A 20,949-nucleotide genomic window follows, 5' to 3' on the forward strand; every position below is an offset into this window, starting at 1 on the left:
TGCTGTGCAGGAGGGGACAAAAAATTTGCCTTGGGCCAGTACTAGCTCCCAACTAGCCCCTCTTCCATCATTGTGTCTCCTTTATGTTCAACAAAACTCTCCCACCTGGTCCCCATCCATTTTGTTTTCCTGTTGTTGCACCTATGAGAAGTGCAACAACAGGAAATGTCAGATGTACAGATATGTCAGTTAATCAAGGTGTTTCATGGTTACCTCTATTTATTGTTTCAACCAATTTGTCTGTACTGAAGGAAGGTTCACTGGTCTGCGTTTCCCCAGACAGCCCTAGAGGCTTTTTAAACCACTGTTACAACATTTTCTCCCCAAGTATGGTATTTGATCATTTGAGAGACAGCACAATTTTCTTAGCAGCTCAGTCACTTCATGCTTAAAGTCCTCGGAATCTCTTGGAGATAAGCCAGCTGGTCTTGGTGGCACTTAAATGTATCCATTTATTCCAGGACCTTTTCTTTTGTTAATTCTATCTCTGACTATGCCTTGTGATCACTACCTGAAAATGTATAGCAGAGGTATCTCCCCAAAGGTTCTCTGTTGTAGTGAGGACTGATACAAAGAAACCATTTAGCTTCTTGTTAATGTCCTTATCCTCCTTGATTGTTCCCATTCCTCCCTGGTAGTTCTGTGAGCCAACCAATTCTCCCAGACATCCTGCTTCTGATATACTGAAATAATGTCTTTGTTTTCATGTCTTTGGATATAAGTTCTTTACATTTCCTCTTGCCTCTTCTAATTTCCATGTTATAGTATACCTCTCTACCTTCTTTCTACTGGCATCACTTGGGCTGGATTTCCATTTTAGTTTTTACAGATACCTCTTTGGCTTGAACAACCAGGATGCTACTTAAGCAACCTTACCGTATCCTCACTTCTGATATAGTGCCTTTTTGACTGCCTTGTTCATTTTTAAAATCCCCCTTGGAAAGTGCTAGTTTTTGGTTTGATTCCTTCCCTTCAGCAGTTGAACTTATTTATATGGTTGTGACACTTAGTGTCTGAACTATACTTACCTCTTGAATTAAGTCCTATGTGGTATTAGGACTAAGCTGAGTGCAGACTCTCTATTTATGTGTTGGAGAAATAGTTGCTTCAAGAAGAAATTGTGTAAAGAGTTGAGAAAAGGCTTCTTATTATATATCCCTGAAGTTACGTCCAGGCTTGTTGTAAGTCATCTGATAAGAGAGCCCTGGGCACTGGGACTCGTGAGCAAAGTCTGGCTATGCAATAGAGGCAAATGTTGATCGAGGGTGGAAGTGAAAGGGGCCAAGATTTTCCAGAGTGACTAGTGCTTGTGGGTGACATAATATGTAGGTGTCCATTTTAACAAGAGGCCTCATTTTCAGAAAGTGCTGAGTAGCCACCTTCTGAAAATCAGGCCCTTTTAAGGTATCTCAAGTTGAACACCCAAAAGCTGAGTTGCCCAAAATCACTAGTCATTTACCAAAAACTTGACTAGAGCATTTGTGGCCAGAGAGAGAAAACTTAGCAAGGAGCTGTTGGAGACACAAGGTGCACTTAACAGTAGCAGTGGGTTTCTATGCACATACTGAGATCTTTAACAGGGGTTTTCCCTCTCCCTATGGGTTTTTGCTTTCCCCCTCAGCACATCATGCTCCCTGATGGAAATTGTGTGGAATTATCCCCACCTCATTACTGTAGTTCAGTCCAATAGTAAATGCTACTGGCTGTAATCCAGGAGGTCGCATCTGAAAGACAAAAGCATCTATAAGCCCTCCCAAACTGCATCACTTACTTTGGACATCAGGATAGCGAAGCATGTACAGCAGTGCCCAGCACAGGGTCACAGTGGTTGTTTCAGTGGCAGCACCAAACAGGTCAAAAACTGTAAAGATCAGGTTGTCCTCATTGAAAGTGGTCTCTGGGTCCATTTTAGCCTGAAGGAAATAAAAATAGGCTTGTCATATAACTTAATTAATAGGAGATATACCTATCTCCTAGAACTGGAAGGGACCTTGAAAGATCATTGAGTCCTACCCCCTGCCTTCACTAGCAGGACCAAGTACTGATTTTTGCCCAAGATCCCTAAGTGACCCCCTCAAGGACTGAACTCACAACCCTGGGTTTAACAGGCCAATGCTCAAACCACTGAGCTATCCCCTCTTCCTCAAACTTGGGTTTGTTGTTTTTTCTTTAATTCACCCTACTACCTAGGAGCATACATTTGGGTGTATAACACATTTTCCAGACATAGGGGTCTGAGTCCCTGTTGCCCCACACCTGGTGTAATCATTGACACCCGTGCAGAGTGGAGGATGATGCCTGACCAGAGTGGTAGCATTTTACACTCCCTTTGAACTGGTGCTCATGTTTATAGAAGGTATAGAGCAGTGGGGAAACAGGCCCACAATATTGAAAATCTTCATAGTAGAGATTAGAATTCAAAATATGAATGAGTTACAAGATTCTTCCTTGACTAAATTTCCACTCTTGCATCTGACGAAGTGGGCATTCACCCACGAAAGCTCATGCTGCAAAACGTCTGTTAGTCTATAAGGTGCCACAGGATTCTTTGCTGCTTTTACAGAACCAGACTAACATGGCTACCTCTCTGTTCCTTGACTGAGAAGAGCTAAACAAACTGGAAATTCATGCATTGATCAAAGGTAGAGTCATTAAGGCTTCATGAAGTACGGGAATGAAATTTGAAATATTTTTGCATTACTTTCAAGGCTCAGAATGCTAGATTTCACAGAAGCACAAAATAAGGTTTAAAAAGACTGTATTATGAGGCCATTTCAGTGAAGTAAGAATCCCAGATACATGGTTTTAGATGCAGTAACAATTCCTATTTAAGGCTCAGTTGTTCTAGGTGAATTCAATTTCCAGGTATTATTTGAAGGTAAGTGCTATCAAAGTGCTTGGCACTGGACAAGATGAAATAAAGACAGATCCAGTCCTTTTAAGGTTTTACAATCTAAGCAAGAGATACAGAATAGACAGGATGCCATGGGAAGTCCAAAGGAAATTATAATAAGGATATTTTTAATAGCTTAAAATCATGGACTTACTTCTTGTGGGCAAGAAGAAAATAGTGGATCTTTAGAAGGGATTTGGATGAAGAGAAGGCAATGGCTTAGTGGACCAGAATTTGGAGGGTGTTTCAGTGGTATGAGGTGGCGTGAAAGAAGACACAGAGAAAACTGTGGGGGAATTATACGGGGCCGCCCAGAGGGGGGGGCAAAGGGGGCAATTTGCCCCGGGCCCCGCAGGGGCCCCCAAGAGAACAGCGGAGGCTCCCGCCTCCGCCCCTCTCCTGGAGCCTCAGCGCATCAAGCGCCAAGTCTCCGCCGGGGCCCCTGAGCCCCGCCCCGCTCAGAGCCGCGTGGTCAGGGGGCGGGGCTGGGAGCTCCGGGCTGAGCTCAGCTCCCTCCGCTTGGCATGGAGCTCCCAGCCCCGCCCCCTCACCACACGGCTCTGAGCGGGACGGAGCTCAGGCCCCGCCAGCCATACGCTGCAGCTGTTCCGGCGAGGCGCTGAGACTCCGGGTGAGGAGGGAGCCGGGGGTAAGAGGCTGGGGCCGGGGCGGGGGGGAAGCGGGACCCGCCGCCGACGCGCAGCCCGGTCTTCGGCGGCGGGGGGCCCCTTCCGTTCCGGGAGCCGCCGCCGAAGTGCCCCGAAGACTCGCGGCGGGGACCCCCCCCCGCCGAAGACCGGGCTGCACTTCAGCGGCGGGTCCCGCTTCAGCGGTAATTCGGCGGCGGGGGGCTCCCGCCGCGGGTCTTCGGGGCACTTCGGCGGCGGGTCCCGGAACGGAAGGCCCCCCCCCGCCGCCGAAGACCCCGGGCCCCCGAAATCCTCTGGGCGGCCCTGGAATTATATGAGCACGGCATTGAGACAGCCATCATTGAAAGATCACGGGTTATGGGGGTGATGCATTAAGAGACTATGTCCAAGATATAATGTGGGTTGTGTAGAACTTTCAAGGCAAGGACAAGAGATTTAAATGTGATATGATAAACAAGAAGGAACCTGTAGAGTGGAGGAAGAAGCAGCAAGATTTTAAATTGGATGTGTGCATGAGGAGAAGGAGAGGAAGGGTTCATAGATACCCCTCGCTTTATGATCCTGGATGAGCAGGAAGAGGGATTTGGGGAAAAAGTAAGAATCTCATTTTTAGCTATGTTAAACTTATGTTGCGGACAAGTCACCTAGGAAGAAATGTCAGAAGGACTGAAATACAGGACTCCTTAGCGAGAGATGGGTCAGGAGAGCTGAGGTAGGTTTGCTGATTATCAGCCTCGAGATGAAAGTTCCAACTGTGAAAGCAGATGAAGTTCCTCAGAGTTACAGTGTAGAGGGAGTGGGCAAGGACAGAGGCTTTATGACTTCCACAGACAGTGGAAGAGCGGAGGAGAGTCCACCACAGGGAATGCTGAAGGAATAGTTGGGGAAAAAACAATAGGAGGAGAACCAAGAAAAAACAGTACCACAGAAACCAAAGGAGGACAGTGTGATGTTATCTGATTACAATATGACCATATATATAATTGTTGCAACCACTGTTATATATTTGCAGCAAATCTTGTAAAAAGGTTGTCAAGTGAGGTGTCTATGAAAAAGTTATGGTTTGCTGGTTATGATTATGCTATCTGTATGCATGTATCATTTTAGTATTTGAAGTTATAAGTATTGGCGCTATACCTGGATTTCAAATGTGTGCTCTTGGGGTACCGCCCACAAGGTAGGCACATCTTGGAGGGACTATTCAAATGGAGTGGCCCGTTGAAAGAACATTTAACTGACAATGGACCATGGCAGACATCCATCTACACTTAATGAAATTTCCTGCTGTGACTAGACGAAGTACATGGACATGTGACTTGCCCATGTGACTCCAAACTTCATCTTGTTGCTGTAATTCTCCACAGTAAGAGCAATGGAATTCCCTCCACATGGCAGAAGAGATAAAAGGCCTGGAAACGCCTACATTTTACTTCTATCTGGCTCCAGCCTCTATCCTCCTCCAGCCTCTTTCCTGCCCAAACCTCTGGACTATACTAATGGGAGCATTCTAACCAATGGACTGAGGACCTTCCAATAATTTGGAAGCAGCCAAACACTTGACTTAAGCCAGCAGTTTATTCCATCATTGCTACAAGCCTGAACCAATAACTTTGCAATTATTGTATGTATTTGATTCCTTTAACCAATTTTAACTCTCCCTTTCTTTCTTTTTATAAATAAACCCTTTAGATTTTAGATACTAAAGGACTGACATCAGCGTGATTTTTGGGTAAAATCTGAGTTATATATTAACCTGCGTGTGTGGCTGGTCCTTTGGGATCAGAAGAACCTTTTAATTAATGAGACTGGTTGTAAAGAATCACTCCCCTTTAAATCCAGTATTTTGGTGGTGACATAAGAACTGGAATGCCCAAGGAAGCTGCTTTTATGACTTCTTGTTAGCCAGGGTAGTGAAACAGGAGTTTACTTTTGTTGCTGGTTTGGTATATCTCATGGGAGAATAACCACCAGTTTTGGGTTATGTTTGCCCTGGTTCTCAGCAGTTTGTCCTGAGTTTGGCATTCTCAGTTGTGGCCCACTGAGGCATGGTTACAGACAAATATGTCATTCAGAAAGCAACAGAGAAGTCAAAGAAAATAAGAATGAGTTTATAAGCCATGAGACCTGGCCAAGAGAAGGCTACTGGCAACTCCTCAATATCAGTACATGTCCTATAATTAGTGATGTGGGATTTTTGTGCCTTTTCATAGTGTCATTGGTGTTTACTTAGCAACAGTGCCACTGTTGGACTTGGTCATATCACTGGGCATCACAACTTCACTTTCACCTTCCCGCCATGTCTCTCTCTGCAGTTGGGTAAGGGATGCATGCTGACAGGAAAACCCACCAAGGTCCGATGAGAGTTTAAAACTTCACTAGTATTGGTAGGGCTGCTTTGCCACACATAGGCAAGTAAATAATAGGAAAGGGATTGCACAGAATAAAGCAAACTATACTCTAAAGTCTGCGGGGCCAGGATGGTGCCTACTCGTATATTCATACAGCACTCGGGGGCTATAGTTGGAATAGTTATCTGGAACTGCATTTTGATTGGCATTTTCTCATACATGCCATATACCACTCCGCTGGGAGTGAAGTGCTACTGGAACAGAGATAAGAGGCAGGGAAGACAAGGTGAATTGTTAAATAACCAAGCACCGCATCTGTGAGCTGAGGTTACACTTAAACCAAGGCCTCCTTAGACACCCTGAACTTTTCTTTTCCATGTGTCCTTGAGTGTAAGGGGGCAGGTGTATGAGGATCTCGATATCTAATTCCACTAACCTAGTGCTTCTGCATGTGTGTGCCCACTTGCTGTCCCTACTTGGACTGGAGAGCAACAGCTCTCTGCTGCATGCACTCGGGTGAAAGGACCTGCAGGATCCAGGTCTCAGCATAACTGACGGGTTGTTCCATCACAAGCACACATATCCAAACAGCAAAATACGACCCCACAAGGATCCATGTCTGTCTCCTCCTACCTTTTCTATCTCCTCCAGAAAAGCATCAATGAAGTCTCTGGTAAAGCCTGGATCCCGGGTCTCCTTATGCTTCTTCACAATCTCCCTTAGGATGTCAAAGCTATCAATATAGGGTTGGAAGATGTTATGATGAGGCCCAGGAATATACAACAACCAAGGCATCAAGTCCAGAATCTAGGATGGAAGAGACAGGAGAAGAAAAGCATTAGATCAGGAAGGCAGTTCTCAGATATTCGGCAGGGGAAGAGATGGAACTGGGATGGAATGTTCCCAACAGGCCAGATCCCCCACTTCACACTGGGTAAACATTTTGGGCTCCCTACCTTGTTCCCTCCACCATGCAACACAATGTGTTGTGACCAACATTGTCTGCATGTAAGTTAACCATCTGACTAACCACCTCTGGGAGTAAACACCCTCCTCAATTCTGTTACTGAGCTGTTACCTAGCCTCCTATCGGCATGACAGTGGCAACACGAGAACAGTGAAAGGGTTGGGGGCTGGGGAAAGATTACTGTTGAGACTTTTCTTATTGTTTCAGGGCTCTGGAGATATTTTAAATGTTACAAATACTGGCCCTGATGCTGCAGTCCTTACTCAGGATAAATGTCACTGACCCTTATGGGCTGGGCTCATATACTTCTTTTTCCTGATGTATCTATTGAGTGTGATGGCCAAGGGCCTGTAAGGGCGGCATTCCCTTGAAGGCCTGGTTTTCTGGAGGAGAGGAAAGTCTCTCACTCGCCATTCTCTGATCTTGGTTGTACTAATAGGATTCTTTTGTAAGCAGGGGCGGCTCTAGGTATTTTGCTGACCCAAGCACAGCAGGCAGGCTGCCTTCGGCGGCTTGCCTGCAGGAGGTCCCCGGTCCCGCGGATTCAGCGGCACGCCTGCAGGAGGTCCGCCAAAGCCGCGGGACCAGCAGACCCTCCACAGGCATGCTGCTGAAGGCAACCTTCCTGCCACCCTCGCGGCGACCGGCAGAGCGCCCCCCATGGCTTGCTGCCCCAGGCACATGCTTGGCGTGCTGGTGCCTGGAGCCGCCCCTGTTTGTAAGAATGTGTGTGTGATATAGAAGATAGTAGTAAGATGCAGTCTGACAGCTTCTTGCAAAAATCACATAGAGCGAAAGCACTTGTGCTCCCAGCTGGGAGAAGGTGGGAGGTTCTGGATGCCTTCCTTTCCTAAAGATATTCGCAGAGTTCTCTTACTGTATTGAAAACCATTAAAGTCTGGGGTTGCCTTTGTTGTTATTGCTGGTTTTTTAAGTTTTAGATGTTCTGTTCAGAAAAACACTTACAAATTAGGAAACATCTCTAAACCATCCCAGTCCATCCAAACTGGGCTGGAAATCTCCCAATAACAATCCTTCCTTAGAAGAATTTCCTGTACACATTTCTTGTTGACCAAGAAATACTAAGGCTATGTCTACCCTACGCAGCTTTGAGTGACACGGCTGTGCCGCTACAGTCGAGCGCTAAAAGGTGCGCGGTGTAGCCACTCTTTGTTGGCGGAAAAGAGATCTCCTGCCGACAAAAAACTTCCATCCCCAAACAGTGGCGTTAGTGCTGTCGGCAGGAGAGTGCTCTTGCCGACAAAGCGCTGTTCACACTAGTGCTTGTCATCGACAAAACTTTTGTCTTTTGCGGGGGTGTTTTGTTAACACCTCTGAATGACAAAAGTTTTGTCTTTCACTTGCCCGTGCAGACAAAGCCTAAGAGACCAGGCTATCTCCGGGCATTTCGGCAGTCCCGTTTCCTGACCCAGCTGCCTCTAGAAAATGCAGAGGAACTCAAGGGAAATAGCCATGCGCAAACCCTAGCCAGAAAGTATTTGATGGGTTTCAGGAGATTTCTGTATTATCCAAACTGGTTCATAATCCCTGCATCAAACGCACCATGGCACCTTTGTCTAAAACACTGTATGGAGCGTGAGCTCTTCATCCCCCTCGGACCCACCCAGGCAACCAAGAGGTTTCGGTTTTACTGACAATCAGATTCTTGTGGGCTACCTGGGACAGGATTCCAGCTCCTATATTGAAAGCCTCCTCTATCAGGTGTAGCATCCTCTGGAATTTCTCGTTGTTGTACTCAAAGCGGTTGCCAAAAGTGATTGAGCACATCACATTGCCGACGGCACTGTTTATGAGGAAGCGTGGATTGAAAGGATGGCCTGAAAAAGATACAAGAACCAACCCAAGAGATTAGGAGGCACACCAGGATCGCAGCCTGCTACTACATGGGGATGTATTCAATGAGACCCTCTAACACCACAGGAAGTGGGAAATACACTGCACCTTGCTATTTAGCTGAATCCCTTCCACAATGGCTGGATCATTTCCACATGCAAACCTCTCCTCTTCCTCATCCTCCTCCTCCTCCTCCTCTAGAATTGCTCTTCCCTCGAGCTCCATGTACCCTACTCTTGAGAGCCCCCCTCCCTGCTTTATGACTAGAAATATGAGAGTTTCCAATCTCCCAAACATACCATCTTTAGAACTGAACGCAGAGCATAGAAATCCAGCTTCCTTAGTTACACTCTGATCCAGGGATTTCTTCCCCAGCCCAAAATTCCTCAAGGTGGAGAGTGCGAATCTCCTCAGCTCCCTCCAGCCATGGCCATACCTTGCCATCATTATCCCTGCAGGATTTCAAAGAAACACTAGTCAAATAGCCACCTGTCCTCCCCCATCCCCCTTGCTGTAATAAATGGGAAAGGGTTGGTTTGGTTGTATTTACTCTTTTTAGTTAATTTATTTTCCCCTGTTAATGGTGCCACTCCGGGGCGGCTCTAGGAATTCCGCCGCCCCAAGCAGGGTGGCGCGCCGTGCAGGGCGCTCTGGCAGTCGCCGGTCCCGTGGCTCCGGGGGACCTCTTGCAGATGTGCCTGCGGAGGGTCCGCTGGTCCCGCGGCTTTGGTGGACCTCCCGCAGGCGTGCCTGCGGATGCTCCACAGAAACCGCAGGACCAGCGGACCCTCCACAGTCATGCCTGCGGGAGGTCCGCCGGAGCCGCCTGCCGCCCTCCTGGCAAAATGCTGCCCCAAGCACGCGCTTGGTGCGCTGGGGTCTGGAGCCGGCCCTGGTGCCACTGTACACATGGCTCATGAAGGTGATACTTGTGGGGAGAAATGGGCTTGGGTCCCTTGGGAAGCTGTGTGAGCTAGAGCAACAGTTCCTAACACTGCTCCATGGGCCAGACCTGGTACTTCCGGTTTTTGTCACTCTAGGGGCTCTCTGTGAAACGGGTTTTCAAAGAAAGTTTATAATGCCAGCTGGCCTTTGAGTCTCTTGCTGGTGGCATCCATTTTGCTGAAAGGCAATGTTGTGACACCAGCAGCCTGGGGCAGCTGGAGAGAAGCCCAGTGTCAGGCTGTAAAACAGTTTCTACTCACCTGTAACCAGGGGTGGCTCTAGGATTTGCGCTGCCCCAAGCACGGCGGCACGCCGCGGGGGGTGCTCTGGCGGTCGCCAGTCCCGCGGCTCCGGTGGACCTCCTGCAGACGTGCCTGCGGAGGGTCCGCTGGTCCCGTGGCTCCGGTGGACCTCCCGCAGGCATGCCTGCGGATGCTCCACCGGAGCCGCGGGACCAGTGGACCGTCCGCAGGCACATCTGCAGGAGGTCCATCGGAGCCACGGGACCAGCAGACCCTCCACAGGCACGCCTACGGGAGGTCCACCGGAGCCGCCTGCCGCCCTCCCGCGGGACGCCGCCGCAAGCGCGTGCTTGGCGCGCTGGGGTCTGGAGCCGGCCCTGCCTGTAACAACCAGATTAGCAATCGGTCCATCCTGCAAAGGGCAGTGGTGTCTGTATGTGCACACTGTGCGTGTGTGTATGTATATACACTCACAATGTACATGACCCATAATGTACCCTGAAGGCAGAGCCATGTTGTTTGTGCTCCCCAAGAACTGATGTGCATGGAGGAGATGGGAAATTTGCCCTGGACTTTGAAGGACACTTGCCTTCACAGTTTTTTCTATAGCCCATATGGTCAAATAAGGAAAAGGGTGGTCGATCAGCAAAGTCTTCTGATCTCTGGACCAATGCTGCCTTTACAGCTTCAAACCCATTCAGCAAGACCACATTTTTCCATCCAACCTGGAGAGAGAAGATCTTTCCAAACTTCTCACTGAGCTGTCAAGTAAAAGAGAAAAGGGGAAAAAAAGAAAAAAAGGATTAAAGAGAAAAAACAGCTACAAAGGCTGTAGCTTAAAATGAGAGACACTGCAGCATACTCTGTGGAAGTCAGAGAGCACAGGGGCTTTGACTGCAGAGTGCTTAATACCTGCAAGACTGTAGACCCAAGAGGGAATATGCCCAAACCTGGCAGGAGGGATCTAGCTCAATACCACGGTCTCATATCATGACGTGCGGATTTGGGCGAGAAGGCAATCGGTGTCCCTCTCCCCTGCCACCTTAATTTCCCAACAGCTATTTGGCCATAAAGAACATTGTTGGGTTTCAAAGTACTGTCTCACTGCACGAATACTCGGCTGTCTATTCGTGCTGGTCAAAACTCAATTTCTAGTCAGCGGGAAACTTTGACATTTTGAAATTTGTTTCTGGTTAGAATCAGAATGAAAACAAATTTCCCAGACATTGAAATTCCCAAAAAAAGTTCTGTTCTGGAAAGTTTTTGTTTCAAAATGTCATTTTGAAATCTAGAAGTTTGGGTTCTAATGCTGTTTTGTTATATGGGGCTTTTTTATTTGTCTAGTTACATTTTATCCATAACATGTCAGTGGTCATAGTGCTCTGAATAGTACTGCTACTGATGTGTTACGAAATAATATAAAAATAATTAAAAATGAAGAACTCTGAAACAAACATTTTCCAAAGTGAACAAATTTTCCCTTCGAAAGGCCACCCCCGGGGAATAGTCATCAAAACCAGCATTTGTTGTCCAAAAACTGGTTCAATGAAAACATTCCCACCAGCTCTACTGTACAGCTGTGTATGGGAACCATTGCTAAAGTGATGTAATTCTCCAATTTACACACACACCTTGGGAGGGTGTGTCCAAGTCCTAGTTTAAGGGCCCAAATGAAGAATAAGGCACTTACATTGCTGCTTTCTCAACCATTAGAGTAGTGTAATCTAGTGTCAATGCTTTCTTTATATTAACAAACTGATTTACAATCTCGATGTACACACGGTTCCATAGTGTATGACTGATCAACAATTAACCAACCACCTACACTGATTACAGTGAGAGAGGGATGTCACAAGCTCACATGAAGTAAATGTAAAATGCTTTTTTGCTTTGCTCTTATTGTTTAGCTTTTTCTCCTTTTATAGATTGAAATCTTCCTGCAATGCAGTAAATAATAAAATGCACTTCAGCTGCCACTCAAGAACCGGAAACTGATCTGGCATGGGTGCTATTCACCAACCCTCTCTGCCAGTCACTGAAAGGCATCTGTCCCTCCGGCACTTACCTCAGTTAAAGCAAGGCGAGGACACTGGAAATTTAACTGTAGCAGGTTCCCAATGAAAGGGAAGGAGACAGGACCCGGGGGGTAGTTTTTCCATCTCTTTCTGCGCTTCATGTGATCGAAAAGCAGGATAAAGACAGCAAAAAAGAGGCCAAGTGTTGTGAAGCTGTTCCAGAAGGATGGGAGCTGGGACCCAAGCCAAGAGAGCAGTTCCATTGGGTCTCTCCTACCTCACTCTGTCCCCGAATATTTTTTCCCTTTCCCCTCCAACACTTTCCCTCTGCCTGTTTCACCTTCTCCCAGTCTGTCTTTCAGTTTCTTTCTCCTACTTTCCCTCTCTCATGCTCCCCATCCCTCTCTTCTTTTCCCTCTGTTTTTATCTATTTCTCTAGCTATTCTATTCTATTCACGTCCTCTCTTCTAATAACAAAGTGCCATAAGTCTGCACAGGACTTTATAAATAGCGAAGTGCCGGGCTGTGTAGTTATTGTTTCTCTTCAGCTCCTCCCCAGACCTCGTAGGAGTGGTGAGGAAGGTGTGCCTGTCCCCATTTTACACAAGCCATAATTTTACACAAAATCTGTAGGAGTTGTCGCAGCTGGGAGCCAATCTTGTGATAGTTGGAGCCAAAAAATGTACTGGTGAGAGCTCTTGACACTGTCCCACTCTCTCCACCGCTCCACTTCAGCAATAGAATTATAGCAGGCAAATTAGCTAAAAAGGAAGAGGTTTGATTGGTTTTGTTACCTCTGATATCATTATCTAGTTGGATTTTTTTTTAAATATATATGGCTGCTCATCCCTTTGGAATCTAACCATCACAATGGCACTACTTAAGAAGGATCTGAGTTATCCATGACTGGAATTATAACAATTAGGCATCAATCATTAATAAATTAACTTAATTACAATCTAATTTCTTCAAAATCGTTTATGCATGTGTTTTCTAGGAGATTTAACCACCTAGAACTGTCTGTCTTACTCTGTTATTAGGATCATTCAGTCAAAGAAAAGATGAGCCAAGTGCTGCATTTCTTAAAAGCTCACTTATAATTGATTTTAACGCTAACTAATTAACAATTTGACTTGTAAATCCTCAGAGAAGTCAGTCAGTAGGGCAGGGGTCGGCATCCTTTCAGAAGTGGTGTGCTGAGTCTTCATTTATTCACTCTAATTTAAGATTTCGCATGCCAGTCATACATTTTAACGTTTTTAGAACATCTCTTTCTATAAGTCTATAATATACAACTAAACTAAAGAAGCTTCATTTACAATTAAATTAAAATGCAGAGCCCTCCCGGACCAGTGGCCAGGACCCAGGCAGTGTGAGTGCCACTGAAAATCAGCTCGCATGCTGCCTTCGGCACGCATGCCATAGGTTGCCTACCCCTGCAGTAGGGTAAGTCCTGCGGCCTGAAGCCTAGGAAAGAAGGAAGGTAACAGAGTCAGCTCTCTGCTGTCATCTGCTGGAGACCAGGAGGAGTGGACTAAGCAAGGCAGTACCACATTTACATATTAACTTCAGGTAATTTGGGGACATAGGGGTATAATTTGGCTGAGTTTTGTACTTGTGGCCCATATTTTGGAGATTACCCTGGTGGGAACCATCTAGGCAAAGCCTGAACAATGACTGAATACAGGGTCACCGTGAAGAAGACTGATGTTTGCCAAGGTCGGGTAAGAGTCCTTGGACAGAAGGAGCCCAAGTTCCAGAAAAAAGAGAAATTGTCTGTTCTTGGTTAATTGCTGGGAAAGCTTTCGGAGGGAGTAAGAACTCTTATGGGACTGTTAGGTCACTGATTCCCCTGGTACCTTAACAAAACAAAACCTGAGCTGAAAGCTACAGTTGCCTGATATGGGTAGAGCACAGCAGTGGTTCTTGGAATGCTAATTGAGCCTTTAAACAACAAAAAATAAAATAAACAAATAAACCTTTCCACCTTGAAGTGCCTTATGCACCCAAAGTCTGACTGCAATGCTTTTTGCTGTGTGTCCAGCCCATTACATTCTCCTCAGCCTGTATTCAGTGATATTGCAAGAGAATCTGAGCAAGCAAGGTCCCAAAAGGCAAACCCTTCTCCATAACCTAGAGTAGTTTTGTGTTTTGGCTTCTGTGCTAGCTCTGGTTATAGTGTCATGCTTCCTGCAGCTCCCACTGGCCAGGAACGGAAAACCGCAGTCATTGAGAGCTGCGGGGAGCCATGTCTGCGGACAGTCAACATCAGCAAAATGTCTTGCAATCCACAATCAGCTTACCCTGATAGGCCGCAGGTTGCCCACCACTGCTTTAGAGCCTACAAGTCAAAGCATGAAGGGACATATGAATGTTTAGCATAGCTGCCATATCTGCCATTTTTGTCAGAAGCTGGGAATGGATGACAGGTGATGGATCACTTGATGAGTACCTGTTCTGTTCATTCCCTATGGCACATCTGGCATTGGCGACTGTCAGACGACAGGATACTCGGCTAGATGGACTGGCTGGGTGGTTGCAGAAGGTAGTGCCTCTGGGAGAAGCCTGAGAGCTACAGCCCCATACCAGGGCTACAGCCCCATACCAGGGCTGAGCTAAGAACTTGGACTTTAAACCCTGGAAGAGGAGACAGTGTATGTGGCTCAGCCAGAGGGCTGAATCGCTGAAGACCCTCTGAGAGAACCATCAGGTTGGGCGGGGGGGCACTCATGAGAGGTGGGTGCCACCCTGGGGGAAAAAACTGGGATCGCAGGCATATTGGTCAGAGAAAAGGGAGCACTCATGAGAGGTGGGTGCTGACCCTGTTACACCTAGTTAGAAATGTTACTATATGCTGGTAAACTTTCTTCACTGGAAGCAATGTGTTCCATTCGTAGGGCAGGAAGTATTCAGTACTCAGCATTAGTCAGTAGCACCCTAATGAAGGACTAGTCTTAAGGGAGTAGAAAGGGACTCCGGTCTCATCAGTGTTCACACTGTCAGCTGCCTGCACAATAGCATGTTCACACTTGCGGCACTTGCAGCGCTATTTGGAGCGGTGCACTCTTGGCAGCTATCCCACAGAGCATTTCTTCCTCTTTTGCTGCGAAGACTTGTGGGAGGGCAGAAGGGGTGGCGGGGCATCCTGGGTTCTATCCCAATGCTCTGTGATGCATCGCTTCACATCCCAGCAATCCCTGTGCTTCTGTCTGTATTTGGTGCCATCTTTCAATGGTTTGTGTACTGCACGCCCTGCCCTGCCTCTTTCTGGCTGCAGGAATGGATCCCGAGCTGTTGACCAGAATGGTGCTTGCACTGACCAACATGTCACATGTGCCAGTGCAGTTATTCCTTAAACTGCAAAGTCAAGAGGAGTGTGACATTGATCTCGCCACGCAAACTCGCTACGACACGAGATTGCTTATGGCATTCACAGAGGTGCTGACCACAGTGGAACACCACTTTTGGGCTCGGGAAACAAGCACTGAGTGGTGGGATCACATTGTGATGCACGTCTGGGATGTAGAATTTTTGCATGAGAAAAGCCACATTCTTGGGACTCTGTGATGAGCTCGCACCAGCCCTGCAGCGCAACACAAGAATGAGAGCTTCCCTGTCGCTGGAGAAGCGCGTGGTGATTGCATTGTGGAAGCTGGCTACTTCAGACTCCTATTAATCGATTGCTAACCAGTTAGGAGTGGGAAAGTCGATGGCTGGAGTCGTGTTGATGGAAGTGTGCCGGGCCATTAATCGCATTCTGCTCTGAAAGACCGTGACTCTGGGCAACGTGCGTGACATTGTGGATGTGTCAGGGTTCCCTCCCAACTCTGAACTCTGGAGTACAGATGTGGGGACCCACATAGAAATAAACTTAGGGGGAGGTCTTCCATCAGCTTGGGTTAAAAACTTCCCCAAGGCACAAATTCCTCCTTGTCCTTGGACGGTATCGCTGCCACCACCAAGTGAGTTAGACAAAGATTCAGGAAAAGGACCACTTGGAGTTCCTGTTTCCCCAAAATATCCCCCCAAGGCCCTTCACGCCCTTTCCTGGGGAGGCTTGAGAATAATATACCAAACAAATAGGTTAATAAGGTGAGCACAGACCAGACTCTTGGGTTTTTAGGACACTAAAAACCAATCAGGTTCTTAAAAGCAGAACTTTATTATAAAGAAAAAAGTAAAAGAAGCACCTCTGTAAAATCAGAATGGAAGGCAATTTTACAGGGTAATAAGATTTAAAACACAGAGGATTCCCCTCTAGGCAAAACTTTAAAGTTACAAAAAACAGGAATAAACCTCCCTCTTAGCATAGGGAAAATTCACAAGCTAAAACAAAAGATAATCTAATGCATTTCCTTGCTTTACTTACAATTTTTTTTATCGTAGATGCTTATTTCAGGTAGGGTTTTAGGAGAGGTGTTTTTTTTCCTGCCTGGTCCCTCTCTCTGTTCCGAGACAGCACACAAAGAGAGCACAAACAAAACCTCCCCCCACAGATTTGAAAGGATCTTCTTCCCTTATTGGTCCTTTTCACCAGGTGCCAACCAGGTTATTTGATCTTTTTAACCCCTTACAGGTAAAGGAGGGATTTTATGTTACCCTTAGCTGTAGGTTTATGACAAGATGGCTTTGCACAAATGGGCTTCCCTAACTGTGGAGGGGCAATAGATGGCAAGCACATGCCAACTCTGGCACCAGACCACCTAGCTACCAAGTAAATTAATTGCAAGGAGTATTTCTCAATGGTTCTCCAGGTGCTTGTGGATCACTGTGGGTGTTTCACAGACATTAACGCAGACTGGTCAGGAAAGGTGCATGATGCACGCATCTTTCAGAATACTGGCCTGTTCAAGAAGCTGCAAGCAGGGACTTTCTTCCCGGACCAGATCATCATAGGGGAAGTCAAAATGCCCATTGTGATCCTGAGAGATCCCGCCTACCCCTTAATGCCATGACTTATGAAGCCATACGTGGGGCAACTTGACAGCAGCAAGGAGCAGTTCAACAACAGGCTGAGCAAGTAGAGAATGACTGTGGAGTGTGCATTTGGCCATTTAAAAGCCCACTGGCGATGCCTGTATGGGAAGCTCGACATGGCTGATGACAATATTCCAATGCTTATAGTCGCATGCTGTACGCTCCATAATATTTGTGAAGAGAAGGGTGAAAGCTTCACTCAGGGCTGGACCGCAGAGGATCAGTGTCTGGAGGCTGTGTTTGAACAGCCGGAGACCAGGGATATTAGAGGGGCACAGTGCGGGGCCATAAGGATCAGGGATGCCTTGAGGCAGAAATTTGAAGCTGAAAGCTACTAATATCTGTTGCTATGCTTGGGATTGCAGTGCTTGTAATGCTAGGAGGTGATTGGTGCATATGATGCAAGAAGGGGCCTTAACATAATTGTATGTTGCTTTGCAGTGCTCTTTTTGCTTTCACGTAATAGAATAAAGATTGCTTTCAAACAAACACAATTATTTTATTAAAGGACATCAATCAGAGGAGAGAGTCAAACGAAAAAATTCATCAGCAGGGAGGGGGATAAGGGAAGGTCTCCAGAGGAGGAAGGGTCCCGAGACAGCTACAGATTTGTGTATGTCCAGGGATCATACCCAACCTTCTCCTTTGGAGTATGATGCAGCAGGTGCTGTACTTCAGCAGGACCAAACTGCAGAGGGATGGGTGTTGAATGCAGTGGGAGGCCACAGTGCTGGACTGTGAGGAGGGAGGAGTTGAATGCTGCGGGTAAAGAGTGGAGCCAGGAGGTTGATAAGAGTGTGCTGGTGGTGTGGGAGGGGTGCATGGGAAAGTGTTCAGCAGCGGCTGCAGGGGAGGGCGGGCGTGGAGCTGCTCGGTTTCAAGAGCTAGCATCACCTGGAGCATGTCTGCTTGGCGCTCCATAACTGTTAAGAGCCACTCCGTGGCTTCTTTCTGGTGTGCCGCGTTCTCCTTTCGTTCCCTCTTCTCGCTGTCCTGCCACTCCTTCAATTCCTGTTTCTCAGTGGTGGAGTGCATCATAATCTCATGCATAAAGTCCTCCTTAGTTCTTCTTGGACGCTTCCTAATTCTTCTCAACCATTCTGCCACCAATAACAAAGAGGGAGGCTGTGCTCCCAAGGTCATCTTTGAAGTTTAAATGCAACATTTTACCGAGGCAGTATTGTTTGCAACACAAGACAACACTGTTTGAGTGCTTTAAAACACAGCCAGTACTCACACACCTGTCACTAACTGGCTGACCCCAGGCAAGCACACATGAGCCACAAGACCCCCAAAATGGTGAGTAGCCACAGGGGCAGGGTGAATGACTCTTCCTGGATCCTGCTGTACACTGGACACATGGCTTTTGGGCAGTTGGGGAGAGCCAGCACTATAGGGTGGGCCTGATAATCATTCCTGTCCCCACACTTTCCATAGGAGATGATCATTATGGAAGATATCTCACTGCTAAGGGGGAGCAGGGAATCAAGGGAGGATCTTCTCCAAGCCTGCAGCTTCCGCCCTGGCCCCTATGCAGCTAGCCTGGGTCCAGCTCTTTGTAGAATTGGCAGCTTGTGGGTGCAGCACCAGAGTGGTGGTTTGCCTCACGCGCCTTGTGGTAAGTGTTCTGCAGCTCCTTCACTTTGACCCTGCACTGCAATGTGTCCTGGTCATGGCCCTTTTCTATCATGCATCTAGAAATCTGTCTGTAGGTATCATAATTCCTACAGCTGGAGCACAGCTGGGACTGCACTGCCTCCTCTCGATGAGGTCCAGCAGCTCAGCATTGCTCCAAGCGGGGGATTGCATGGAGCAGGCATGGCCACCTCGAAAGATGCGTTGAGACCACTGCACGCATCACTGAGCAAACAGGAAGGGGACTTTCAAATTTGCAAAGGAATGTATGGGGTGGGGCTGATGGTTGGTCACCTGAGGGCAGGGCAGTAGAGTTCAAACCGATGACCATCGTGGGACACCTCCTGGAGGCCAATTGCAGCACTGTAATCACCACGGTGTCTACACTGGCACTGCAGCGCTGTAGCCCCGGCGCAGAAAGCTGTACACCTCTCGTCAAGGTTATTTTTAGAGTGCTGTTTCTGCGCACTAAGTGGCTTGGAAGTGTGTACACTTTAGGAGTTACAGTGCTCAAAGCTGCTTTACTGCACACAAACTTGCCAGTGTAGACGGGGCCTAAGTATTAAGTGTGAGGTCTATATCAGAAAGGAAGGGCAGGGGTGCCATTGAGTGGGAGCAGGGGGACTCCCCCCCCACCCTGAAGTCTTGTACAGAAGGTGTGCTCCCAGGTGGAGCTCTTAACTACAGCACAGCATTAGTGCGGAGGAGAGGTGCCCCTGGGATAGGGAGTGAGTATTTTGTTTAAAGGCAGGATGATCAAAATAAAAATGGCTGGTGATTAAATTAAGGATCTGGTGGTCAAGCTTGTAAAACAGGAATCCCTCTGTTGGGGGAGGGGGAGAGGGAGAATGGTTTTGGAGGGAACACAGAGGACTCTGAAGAAATACAGCCAAGTCCTCAGAGCTAAGGTGACATTCAGAAATGTGGGAGGTTTGGGGACATAGGTGAAAAGAAGGGGGCAAACCCCAGGGAAGGGATAGCAGTGTATAGAGAGGTTCCCACTCTACCTGTGCTACTTATGTGGCCCCTCTCAATGTCTAACCTAGTTCTTCTCACAGCCCCTCAGTGAGGCAGAGCTGTGCTGTTATCCCCATTGTACAGATGGGGCACTGAGGCACACACAGACATAAGGACAGATTTTCAAAGCTATTTAGACACCTAGTGGGATTTTCAAAAGTGCCTAGAAGGTTAGGTGCTTTGCAAGCCCCACTAGATGACTAGCTGCATCTTTGGGTGCCTACAAGATTTTATGCCATCATGTGCCAGCAATGCCCCTCTGCCATGTACATTGGCCAAACCAGACAGTCCCTATGTAAAAGAAGAAATGGACACAAATCGGACATCAGGAATGGGAACATACAAAAGCCCGTAGGAGAACACTTCAATCTCCCTGGACATTATATAACAGATTTAAAAGTCACTATTCTTGAATAAAAAAAACTTCAGAAACAGACTTCAACGAGAAACCGCAGAACTAAAATTCATTTGCAAATTTAACACCATTAATTTGGGCTTGAATAGGGACTGGGAGTGGCTGGCTCATTACAAATGCAGCTTTGCCTCTCCTGGAATTGACACCACCTCATCTATTATTGGGAACTGGAAACTTGAATTGCAAATTTCTGGTGTGGACCCACATTCAAGTGGGCTGAATTCATGTCTAGCATATCTTCCAGTTGCTTCTCCAACCTACCAACTTCATCTAAGTCTTCTCTGGGCTGAGTCTCAAACAGATGTCCCTCATCCAGGCCCCAGTCTTATCCATACAGTACACTGATAAGTTACTCAACAGCACTGTGTGTTACACATAGTGGAGCCAAAGAGCTGGTGCCATCAACCTAATGGCAACCTCTGAGCACATCTACCAGATTGGACCTATGCTGGGGTTTACAAACCCCACGCTAAGGCCGAGGCAGGGAAGAGGCTGGAGCACTACTGGGCCAGGAAAGCTCTGCCCCTCAGGCACTGCCGTGCATGCTCCTGGGGAACATAGCAGTATAAAGAGAGTTATGGTAGCCCAGGCAAGAGGAGGAGAGGAGAGGCGGCAAATAATATGGGCCCGTGGTGCCCATGCTCCAGGAATATTCAGGGACCAGCTCCACCAATGTTCAGGGCTGGGTCTCTCCTCTGGCCCCACCTGCGCCCTCCCCCCCCCACACACATCTCCCCCAGTGCATCTCCCAGCCCTGCCTGCTGCCCCCGGGGAAATTTAAAAGCTCCTTCTTAGCTTTAGCAACATGAGACCTTGTGAGTGGTGACAGAGGATGGCTCAGCCCCATTAAAAAGGAATATGCTCATGTTCAGTGTCAGAGGTGCAGTATTTAGGCCAGCGAGGCCATGGCCCAGCCACTTTTAAGAAGGTATATGGGAAATAGGATTGCCACCTGGTAGATTTTGACAGGCCTGGGCAATTTTCCAACTCT

The 20,949-nt window shown here is 47.4% G+C and overlaps 1 protein-coding gene across 3 annotated transcripts in view; it reads right to left on the reverse strand.

Moving 5' to 3' along the window:
* Positions 1-20,949, reverse strand: part of LOC123349368 (cytochrome P450 2D15-like) — a 28,973-nt gene that overhangs the window by 6,633 nt on the left and 1,391 nt on the right. For all 3 annotated transcript variants that reach the window (XM_044987378.1, XM_044987386.1, XM_044987394.1), the window contains exons 3-8: positions 11,965-12,675; positions 10,489-10,660; positions 9,012-9,164; positions 8,536-8,696; positions 6,525-6,698; positions 1,772-1,913 (exon numbers count right to left, since the gene is read on the reverse strand). In XM_044987378.1, coding sequence (XP_044843313.1) covers positions 1,772-1,913; positions 6,525-6,698; positions 8,536-8,696; positions 9,012-9,164; positions 10,489-10,660; positions 11,965-12,177 — 1,015 coding nt within the window. In that variant the 5' untranslated portion in view covers positions 12,178-12,675. The remainder of the gene's footprint in view (positions 1-1,771; positions 1,914-6,524; positions 6,699-8,535; positions 8,697-9,011; positions 9,165-10,488; positions 10,661-11,964; positions 12,676-20,949) is intronic.

The sequence above is a fragment of the Mauremys mutica genome, chromosome 1, assembly GCF_020497125.1.
Source record: "Mauremys mutica isolate MM-2020 ecotype Southern chromosome 1, ASM2049712v1, whole genome shotgun sequence".
In the NCBI taxonomy this organism is placed as follows: domain Eukaryota; kingdom Metazoa; phylum Chordata; order Testudines; family Geoemydidae; genus Mauremys; species Mauremys mutica.